The sequence below is a fragment of the Leopardus geoffroyi genome, chromosome D1 (genome assembly GCF_018350155.1).
Source record: "Leopardus geoffroyi isolate Oge1 chromosome D1, O.geoffroyi_Oge1_pat1.0, whole genome shotgun sequence".
NCBI lineage: Eukaryota > Metazoa > Chordata > Mammalia > Carnivora > Felidae > Leopardus > Leopardus geoffroyi.
The window spans coordinates 26,548,479-26,559,787 of record NC_059329.1 but is presented as its reverse complement, the minus strand read 5'-3'; the positions used below and the strand labels follow the sequence as shown (position 1 = coordinate 26,559,787).

General features: G+C 43.0%; 1 protein-coding gene across 1 annotated transcript in view; it reads right to left on the bottom strand.

The window, feature by feature from the left end:
• Nucleotides 1-944: 944 nt before the first annotated feature.
• Nucleotides 945-11,309, bottom strand: part of TMEM45B (transmembrane protein 45B) — a 46,254-nt gene continuing 35,889 nt past the window's right edge. Inside the window, exons 2-6 of the mRNA XM_045483474.1 lie at nucleotides 6,780-6,976; nucleotides 4,609-4,815; nucleotides 3,569-3,753; nucleotides 2,873-3,018; nucleotides 945-1,838 (exon numbers count right to left, since the gene is read on the bottom strand). Of these exons, the coding sequence (XP_045339430.1) occupies nucleotides 1,730-1,838; nucleotides 2,873-3,018; nucleotides 3,569-3,753; nucleotides 4,609-4,815; nucleotides 6,780-6,960 (828 nt within the window). The 5' untranslated portion in view covers nucleotides 6,961-6,976 and the 3' untranslated portion in view covers nucleotides 945-1,729. The remainder of the gene's footprint in view (nucleotides 1,839-2,872; nucleotides 3,019-3,568; nucleotides 3,754-4,608; nucleotides 4,816-6,779; nucleotides 6,977-11,309) is intronic.

Here is an 11,309-nt window from a genome sequence, read left to right as displayed (position 1 = left end):
GTGGTGCACTTCCCCCACCCTTCAAACCTAAAATAGAGATCTTTACTATGAAAGTAAAACTGGGAATAGGTTCCTTATACCCACCTCCAGTCTCTAAAGAAAGAATATGTTTTAAATTAATTGCTCCTAATAGATCCTTCAGTACTTGTTGAATGAAAGTTTGGTTTCCTAGTTAGCAGGCCAATGAAAGTAGACCCTGAAAGGGGACCACAGGTTCTCTTCTCATAACTATATTTTCAAGTAGCTCATTCTTAACCTCTGACGTGTGACTTCAGCATTGAAAGGCTGGCTAACCGTGGGAGGTCAGCTTTCACTTAAGTACAGCATTTCTTCCAGAGAGCACCCGGTGCTTTGTGTAAAAGATCTCTACCGCATTTGTGGGAAGTAGCAGGAAGGAAGCTGGCTTTTGAGTCCTGAAGGCTGGCTTCCCAACTTGGTAGCTGTGTGACCTTTGGCTAATCCACTTCTCTGAAGAACCTAACGTGGCTTCCATTACAGATGGTTGTGCGAATCAGGTGGGATACAGTGCATTTCAGAGTGTGGAAAGTGTTGTGCAAACCAACGGTACTTGGTCTGGAAGACCTTTCAGAGTTGGCCTAGGCCACTTTTATCCATTTGTAGAACTTTACCAACTCTCCATGTTCCTTTGTGATTTTGTGGCCTTTGTGCATCCTATTCTCTGTGCCTGGAATGTGCTTTTTTTTTTTCTACAGGGCAAATTCCCCATCTTCTCCCCTCCCTTGTAGTTGTACTTACCCCTTAGGGCACCAGTCACCCTGTATGTAAACGCTTTCATATCTTCGCCATTAGACTGAATTCCTTGCTGGACAGGGATCTCCTTAATCCTTTCAACCATTTCAGTGCTGGCGCAAAGTAGATGTTTAATAAATATTTGTTGAAGGAAGTTTTTTTAAAAAAAGAAAAAACCAGATCCAGAACCAAGATTAGACTGTCAGGACTTTATATTACTAGTTCAAGAGTCACATCTTTTGCACGATTCTTACGCTTTGCTTTCAGCTGTATTGAAATTCAAGGTCTTCGGCAAACTGCCATTTTTCTACCTCATTATACAGACTTCCTGTTAGTGTCTTCTTATTAGAGTTCTTTTGAGGAGCCAGAACATTTGCGTTCCAGCTCTCAGCTGGGCCACTGACTAGCTTTCTGATTAAAAAAACAAAACAAAACAAAAAAATACCTTTGGCCCAACGTCGTGACTTATCAGTGATATTACAGTACTCTGGAATATTAATGGTAAATCGGAAATGTTTAGTAACATTTAAAGTACCAAAGTTTGTGAACTATTTTCCTTTAAGAAGTATGTGGTAGAATTGTATCTTTAAAATAAAGTCAGTCTCGTGTATTTACTTTCTGATAAGAAAGTACCTGTTTTCTTGAAATTTGAAAAAGAGAGAAGTTATCAAAAGCAGGATGTTCTGCTGGATTCCTATCCCAGACTCATCCCGTGGCCACTTCCTGTTCTCAAACTTTCAGAGTCTTTGATTTCTCTTCATACTGAGACAAAAATAAAGGCTTGCATCATTTTTCTTTATGAAGGATACCACAGCAACACAAACTTTAGCCAATTAAATGAGAAAGTGCAAATACATAGAACTGTAAGAGCAGACCAAAGGAAGCATTGAAATGGAGGAGACAAGCTACACCTTTGCACACTCTAGCTGTTTGTGCTCAAAGGGACATGTCCACCCCGCACTGATGACGGGTAGCCTCCTCACTCTTCATCTGAGCCAGTCAGGAGGGCCGTCTGGTAAGTGTGATCTGACTTCAGCTTCTGAATCCCAATGATTTCTGCTCCGCACCTCTTTAACCGAGTCAAATGGCTATAATAGAGCAACAATAAGAAACCATGAAATTAGCCCCCCGGATTCCCTTATTCTCTCAACCAAGGATGTTAAAGTATCTACTGGTTCTTAGCGCATTTTCTTTGTAAGTCCACCAGATGCTGTGGTTGTCTGCATATCTTACTTCTTAGGCAGTGTTCACTGGTAGATAAAGGGACTCATGATTAATAATGTTTAATAGTTAATGTCATAACAGACTAAACCTAGGTCTCCTGCCTCCCAGTGTATGTTTCACCGACCAGGCAGTAGAACTAAAGGAAACTGACCTTCTCTTCAGTTTGGTCTGCGTGGAACTGTGTATGTGATGTATATCTGCTTTGGGTAGGTAAATCAGAAACTAGAGGGGCAGCTACAATGACAGAACTAATAATAGCATATCCTAAAAGTTGCTTGCTCTGCAGTTCAAGACGGTCTGCCATTGACTCATAGGGTGACCTCGATCAAGATAGTCTTTCAAGCCTTGGTTTCCCCATCTGTAAAATGTTACCGTGTATACTTCATAAAACAATGAGGATGCAGTGGTGTAATAGACTTGTGCTTCCCACAGTGCCTGGGAGAGTGAGTGCACAGGAATGATCAGCTATCCCAGTAACCTCTGAACAGCCCTCAAAAGGGTACTTGCTGTCATGGCATCGTGTCTGATTGTCACATCTCTGGGGAGGAGGTGGGGCAGATCCAGGAACAAGGGTCTGCGGTCCAGTACCGATGCCTAATTCAGAGGTTTTCCTTTCACCCGACAGCCTTCCAATCTGTCAGAACTGCCTTTGAAACCTGAGTCTGTGAGGTTACTACGACCAGACAGCCCTTCAGCCTTTCAATATCTCGCCCATTTGCAGGTGTAGACTACCTTGCACAGAACTTGGCAAGTGTTTGGCACTCATGAAGTGGTGGAAGTTAGCACTGATTAGTTATGAAATGTGGGCCACTGGAAATAAAAATGCAGTGCAGTAGATTTGGGGGACAAGGAGTTAGGAGAAAAAAGCTAGACAAAAGTTATCTTCCTTTGGACTTACCAGTAAACGAGAGAGTAGTTGATGGCCACAATGCAGAGGGCAGCCATGTAGTGCCAGCAGAAACACATGGTGATGAACATGATGTTTGCTTCATCTTTCTGGTCCCATTCGGGTCCTCCAAACGGTGGGAACAGCACAAACCCGATCTGGTGGGTAGTACAGAGAAGTCAGCCTTAGTTGGTTCTGAGAGGCACAAGCTTACGTCCTTCCCGTGCTACCCAAGTTTCCATTACCTCCTATTTCTCATACCTCCATTAGCATAGAAAAGGCCTTTTTGCATAGGAGAACTGACTTGAGTCAATTCTGGTTTTAGTTTGGGCTTATTAAAACGAAATTTCAGGGCCCACATTGCAAGTCAGCAGTTTAGCAAGTGGAGCTTGTAACAAACTATAGAAGTGACCCCTGAAAGTATTGCATGTGGAGCCCTGTGAATGGGGTCAGCACCTCCACTGGGGAGGGCAGATGGGGAATTTCTTAATATGCTCGCTCTGTATGCTCCGTGGATTCTGCTTGTCGATCCGTGAGCAAGGTATTAATGGGTAAAATTAAGTCATGGGGCGGACATGAGGAGACCAGTGGCCATCTCAACCCATTCACATGGCATGTCAGTGCTGCCCCTACATGACTTCTCTTGGACAAACTCAGTGGGGCTCCCTGAATCCACACAACGTGTAGCACACTGTTTTGAAAAATTACCTGCCAGAACCAGGTGCCCTGAAGAATAACAAGAGTGGTTCGGAAAAGTTGCAGCACAATGTTGTCCCGGAGGATCACCTCTAAGAAGATGCTGAAAGTCCCTCCAAACAGTGCACACAGCAGGAGTGAGTGGATGTGCTGGTCCAAGGGTGGTCGGTTATGGACATGGTAGTAGAAGAGAAAACCTGCACAAAGCCATTTCAGCCATCAGAGATTTGCTGGTTTCTACTCCATTGCTAGAATGCCCTCTTACACCTGTCTCAAAGCGAGATTTTTCAGCAGTTACAAAGTCAGTTTATGTGACGTGGGGCAACAGACGCAGATTAGATTTATTTTGTGTATGAAGTGGATGTAAGTTGCAAAGGATGGGTCTTAAAATCTCTTAATCCGTGGTAGCTTCAATACAGGATGTGTAGGTGAAAAACGTTGCTGATTGGTGACAAATTGTGTGTGTATGTGTACTTGAAATTCAGTTTTGCCCCGATTCAACCTTTCTTCATCTCTTCCTGGGGTACAGAAGTGAGGTTGTTGGATTACAAAGTGCCTTCTCATTACTCTGGTTAATATGAGTTATATTGGGAGATCTGCCCTAGCTGCTGGGTGGGTCTCCTGAGGTTTGCAATGGAGTCCAGGCAAGAACACTCCTGGGTGGGGGGTGGAGTACAGTGTCTCTTCCCCCGGACAGAGGGAGTTCTCTGGCATGGGTAGCATCCATCCACGTTTTGGAGAGTTCTTATGTGTTTCAGTGTGTATGTGCACTCAGGTACATGAGTGTGATGGGGGAGGGAGCAGGGAGAGGCTGTGTGCAGAGAGCCAGAGACCGGCTAAGAGCCTCAGGTTTTCATGTGCTGTTTTATGGGATATGTCACCTGTATCATCCAGAGCACAGGACCAAGTCCCATTCAGGTTTTTGAAATTCAGAGATTTGGATTTTCTGGGGAAGGTTATTATCTTTGCAGTACTTCTGGTCTTTATATTCTGGTCTGTTACAAACGCAGTTTGTCTCTTGTTATTTTTTTCCATCCCTACCCCTAAGTTACCTTCAGTGAATACTGCCATAGCCATAACCAATCTGTCCACCCCCAGGGGAACGTGGGTGACGAGATAGGTGAGCATGTCCACGATTCCCGAGACTGCAAAGAACAGATACATGGTGCTGTGCTGCCAGTTCATCAACTTCACCCACTGGTTTTCATGGTACAGGTGGAAGTAGGGCCCATCTGGAACAAACTGCTCTGCCAGGATCCCTGCAGGGAAGTGAGAGTGGAAATTAAGGAGGGAAGTGTAGCTCCGGGGCAGATGGGAAACAAATGCCCCCAAGTCATGAATGAAGTCGAGATGCGAGATGCGGGTGAAAGCCTACTTTGCTCTCTCAGATGCAGCTACTTGAGTATAAAAGAAGGCATTTGCTGAGGAGCCTGTGTAGACCTCTTGCCTTTGTTGTTTCTTTGGGGGTGGGGGTGCAGAGCAAGGAAGCAATAGAAACAGCCACACAGGTCCCCAGGATATTTGTCCAGTGGCTGAGATGAAGGCAAGGCATCATCACTTATGTGAGAATGTGGCTGGTATGTTCATCTCGGGGCTCAGTGAGCAGCGAAAGAAGTCGCGGAAAGGAACAAGTAGGTGGCAAATAATGGAATCTGAGCAGAGACACCACGCTGGTGATAAAGGTACCTGTGCACGCCTAAGGGGGAGAAGCAGCTGCCAGGTGTGTCTGTGAGGGCTGACTTCAAGTGCATGGTTTTCCTGAGCACAGAGTGAGCACCTTCCTCTAGCTTTCAGTCTCTGTGCCCTAAACACTGGGAGAAGCAGGTGAGGGCCCCTTCACTGCGGTGTCAGGAGACGTAAGCCTTTGAGATGGGGTAGCTCTCAGTTCTTGTCCCTTCTCTGTCTTTTGTTTAGGAAAGCAAAAGATTGGCCTTTATGCCTGGTGCCATAATGTTCTTGGGGCCTCGAATAATTCTCCATGGCCACATTCTGAACCCTGTTCTCCAAACTTTGTTTTGTTTTAAACCCAGCCCCTTCCTGAATTTATGCATGAAGGATCAAGGAATTGGTGTAAACAAGCTGGGAGAAGGGAGGCCCACTGACACTAGAATGGAAGTCCTGTGGCAGCAGGGACTGTTTGGTTCCCCCTTGTAGCCTTAAAACCTGGAGCAGTGAGTTCCTGCACGTGGTAGGAGCTCAGGAGACGTTGAGTGACTATTAATTTTCACCCAGCAAAGAGGCCAAATATTTTTCTGGCTCTATTTTCTAGGCAAAGTTGATGCTGTCCTTAGCATTTAAGCCATATAGTTCCTGTCACTTCTCAACTCCAGAAAGATGAGATGCCTGGATGGTGAATGGGAAAATTCAGCTAGACCAGGCAAACCAAGCTAAGCACCTTTGCTCCCTCCAAGAGAAGCTGCTGGTGTTGCTTCCGTTCCTTCTGAGAGACAGCCAAAGTGATTCGTGGCAAAATGCAAGTGCAGAATAAGATCCCTCATTACTCACGTTACTCAGAGTGGATCCTGAGGAAGAACACTTTCTACTATTGGCACTGCTGGCCCTTTTTCATGTGGCCATTAGTGGAGTGGAATGGATGACCAGTCACGGTGGAAGGACGTGAAATTTTGTTGGAATGGGACACAGTAAGGGAAAATCCCTTTCAGACAGCCCTCTGTTGGCTTTTTTTGGGGGTCTCTTCCACTGCCTCTCTTATTAGCCGTCCAACATCAAGTTCCCGTCTTTGTAATTGCTTGAGATTTGGGGTTGGAGGATATGCCAAGGAAGTGGGTGGTAACTACTCTTGAGATTCTAGTGGACAATTGGAAAAAAAAGATGGTTTTTTTCTAAAACTAAACTCCATTTAGTACTTCTTATAACTCATGTACATGAGCTCACTCTAATTTGTTCTGTTTCTATTTTTATTTGTGTTTTACCTTTTTCATAAAGTATATCTTCTGTTCCTACATCTTATACCTGTGTCCTTCTAGGGCAAAGAATGTAGTTTATTTGGCAGTGTTTCATGGTGCGCTACGATGTAAGGTGCTATTAACTGTTAACATTACAAAGCTCAGTGCACAACAGATACTATAAAATATTTACTGGCCAACTGAATATCCCTGTTTATTATCTGCTGGTGGAAACATCCATTTCACAGGGACCAGAAAATGGGTTCAAGTTCTGCATGTGATGGGGAGACCCCTGGACCAGATAAGCCCCTTCTTACCAATGACTGAAAACAAAGTTCGGATTGCGGCTTCAATGATCTCAAGGCGCTGATGGTAATGAGTCAGTTGGCTGCTTTTCCCCTTTTGGTGGAAGTATATCAGTGGATACTTCACTGACCACCACAGTCCAACTATCAAGAAAAAACTCCCTGGGAGAGCATGGCCCTTAAAGTTTGCCATCAGTGTTCTTGGACACCTAAGAAAATAGGGGACAGCTGTTAGGTGACTGAATGAAGAAAACATAAATGTATATTTTGGCAGGAAACACAGTATGTGATTGAGGATTCCAGATCATAAGCCATGTTAAGAAGGATCCACTCATTCTCATAAAATAAGCTTCATGTTATGTCATCAAAGTCCTGTCTGCTGAGTGAGTGCCCAAGAGAATACTCCTGGCTCTAAGGCTTTTTTAAAAACATGGGTAAAATAAAAGGGGGCTGGGGGTGGGGAGGAGGGTAGGCAAATATTTACTGATCGCAGGGTACAAAAGCTTACCTAAATGTGGAGAGAATTAAAGAAAATTCATCTATGTAAGTATTTTTTGCATATCAAAAACATTAAATCAGGAAGATATTTGTAATAGTTACGGTAAATGGCTATTGTGTTAGTCTTTTGCAAATAAGAAAATGGGCAAAAGACATGAATATGCAATTCACAAAATGATACAAATTGATAAATACTGTAATTCCAGATGACAAATGAAGGTATAATATCATTTTCCACCTAATTTGAAAATAATTTGAAGATTTAGAGATTTGAGGGGCACCTGGGTGGCTCAGTTGGTTAAGCGCCCAACTTTGGCTCAGATCATGTTCTCATGATCTCATAGCTCAGAGCCTGGAGACTGCTTCAGGTTCTGTGTCTCCCTCCCTCTCTGCCCCTCTCCTGCTCCTGCTGTGTCTCTCAAAAATAAATAAATGTAAAACAAAAACAAAAAAAAAATCTAGAGATTTGATGCAGCCTTCTAATATAAAGGAATATGGTCTATATGATTCAAATTTGGTAAAAGTAAAAATGATTATATAGGGACATTAAGTTGACTAAGTGCCCAACTCTTGACTTTGGCTCAGGTTATGTTCTCATGGTTTGTGAGTTTGAGCCCCAAGTCAGGCTCTGTGCTGAGAACTAAGAGCCTGCTTGGGATTCTCTTGTCTCCTCTCTCTCTGCCCCTCCCCCACCCATATATTCTCTCTCTCTCTCTCTCTCTCTCTCTCTTTCCTCCCTCTCTCAAAAATAAATACACTTTAGTAAAAAAAAAAAAAAAAAAAAAAAAAAATATATATATATATATATATATATATATATATATATATAAACACCACCTTATTCCAAAAAAGATAGCAGTCATGATTTATATTTATCCCATTTACAGTCATGCAGACTATACGATTAAAATGGTAAGTATTGGTTTAAGATGGCAGAGAAGTAGGGGGACCAGGATTTTCCTCAACCCTCAAACACAGCAGTATTGAGGTCAGATCACTTGAAACACCCAGGAATTGGATCTGCAGAGTGGCAGAAAGATCTCCTCAGGTGGAGGGAGACAGCTTGGCAGGATCTAGCCTCGAGCTGAAACTCAAAGGTACAAAAATGCATGACTTTCTCCTTTCTCCAAATGGAGCTGGAAACATGGCTGTGCTCCTGGGGAGGAGGAAGCCAGCCCAGAATGCATAGCGCAGTGTAACGATCTCAGGGGTACACTCTTCTCAGGGGAAGAGAACAGCCCGCTTCCTTGAGTATTGTGGGAAGAGGGTTTAATTGCCTCCCCAAGGACAAGAGTTCCTGTAGGTACCAGCCAAAGACCTTTTATCAGCAGGGCAGGGTGGCACTACACCAGAACAGGGTCTGCAAAGTGCAGGGCCCCTTAAGACATGGGGTTTTGAATCCCGGCTGAGTGCCTAGGAGGCGTGAGAGACTGGAGCAGGGCAAGCTGACCCCCCAGCTACTCTCGGAGGGCTGCATGAACAGTGTGGTTTGAGACACTCGATCTGGGGAGGAGAAATCGGGGTGTTGCCATTTTTTCTCCATCACCAACACAGTGGGGCTTCAGAGAGCAGCAGAGCCCCCAGTGGAGGGGGGACCTGCTTTTTTTCCTTTCTCTTTCTCTGAACTTAGCTTTACGGTTTTCTCTGGTCTTTTCTCTCAATTTTCTCTTTCTGTGGGATCAGGCTCCCCCCCCCCCCCCCCGCCATTTTCTTTTTCCAGGGTTAAACAGACAAATCAAAGCACATCTGGCTGAAGGTCCAAACACTCCACCACTACAAGCAGGAACTCTGCAGAGGACTGTCCAGTGGAATAGAGCAGCCAAATACACGACAACAGAGTGCATGCACCAAAAACACTTCCTGAAGTGTCAGGTCCTGGATAGGGTATGATCCCTTTTTAAAATAGTACTCTCAGGTGCAAGTCACATAACAAGCTTTTAAAATATACAAAAGCAGGGGCGCCTGGGTGGCTCAGTCTGTTGGGCGTCCGACTTCGGCTCAGGTCACGATCTCACAGTCTGTGAGTTCGAGCCCTGCGTCGGGCTCTGAACTGATGGCTCAGAGCCTGGAACCTGCTTTGGGTTCTGTGTCTCCCTCTCTCTCTGCCCCTCCCCTGTTCATGCTCTGCCTCTCTCTGTCTCAAAAATAAATAAATGTAAAAATATATATATATTAAAAAAAAAATACACAAAAGCCAGAAACTTAGCCAAGATGACAAAATGGAAGAATCCTCCCCAAAAGAAAATTCTGGGAAAAATCACAGAGAATTGCTCTCAAGACAGATATAAACAATATATCTGAACAAGAATTTAGATTAACAGTCATAAGACTAATAGCTGGCTTTGAAAAATGTATAGGAGACAGTAGAGAAACTCTTGCTGCAGAGATCAAAGACCTGAGAACAGTCACGATGAAAGTACTATAATTGAGGTGCAAAATAAACTAGACACAGTGACAGCAAGGATGGAAGAAGCAGAACAGAGAATAGGTGAAACAGAAGATAAAATTATGGGAAATGATGAAGTGAAAAAAAGGGGGAAAGGAAATTGCTGGATCAAAAGGGGGGAAATTAGAGAATTAAGTGATTACATGAAATGAAACCATATCTGTATCATAGAAGTTCCAGAAGAGGAAGAGCAAGAGAAAGGGGCAGAAGGTTTATTTGAACAAATTATAGCTGAGAACTTCCCTAATCTGGGAAAGGAAGCAGGCATTCAAGTCCAAGAGACACAGAGTACTCCCTTCAAAATCAACAAAAACAGATCAACACCACAACGTATCATAGTGAAACTGGCAAAATACAAAGAGAATTCTGAAAGCAGCTAGGGACAAATGGTCCTTAACCTGTAAGGGTAATAGCATATCTTTCCACTGAAACTTGGCAGGCCAGAAAGGAGTGGCAGGAAATATTCAATATGCTGAATAGGAAAAATATGCAGCCAAAAATCCTTTATCCAGCAAGGCTGTCATTCAGAATAGAAGGAGAGATTAAGACAAAAACTAAAGCAATTCATGACCACTAAACCAGCCCTGCAAGAGATTGTAAGGGGACTCTCTGAATGGAAAGCAGCAAAGACTACAAAAGATCAGAAACATCACCACAAACACAAAACCTACAGATAACACAATGGCACTAAATTCATATCTTTCAATAATCACTCTGAAAGTAAGTGGACTAAATGCCTCAATCAAAAGACATAGGGTATCAGAATGGATAAAAAAACAAGATCCATCTATATGCTGCCTACAAGAGACTCATTTTAGACCTCAGGACACCTGCAGGTTGAAAGTGAGGGGATGGAGAACCACCTATCATGCTAATGGACATCAAAAGAAAGCCATAGTAGCCATACTTACATCAGACAAACTAGATTTTAAAACCAAGACAATAACAAGAGATAAAGAAGGGCATTATATCATTAAAGCGTCTATCCATCAAGAAGAGCTAACAATCATAAATATGCCCCAACATGAAAGAACCCAAATATATAAATCAATTAATCACAAACATAAGCAAACTTACTGATAAGTGTAAGTTATACTTACACTTACAACAATGGACAGATTATCTAGGTAGAAAATCAATAAGGAAGCAATGGTTCTGAATAACACATTGGACCAGACGGACTTAACAGATATATTCAAAACTTTTCATCCTAAAGCAGCAGAATACATATTCTTGAGTGGACATGGAACATTCTCCAAATAGATGACATACTGGTCACAAAACAGCCCAAGTACACAAAGATTGAGATCATACCATGCATATTTTCAGATCACAATGCTATGTAACTTGAAATCAACCACAAGGAAAAATTTGGAAAGATCCCAAATACATGGAGGTTAAAGAACATTCTACTAAAGAATAAATGGGTTAATCAGGAAATTGAAGAAGAAATTAAAAGATACATGGATGCAAATGAAAATGAAAACACGACAGTCCAAACCCTTTGAAATGCAGCAAAGGCAGTCCTAAGAGGAAAATACATTGCAGCTCAGACCTATCTCAAGAAACAAGAAAGATCCCAAATGCACAATCTAACC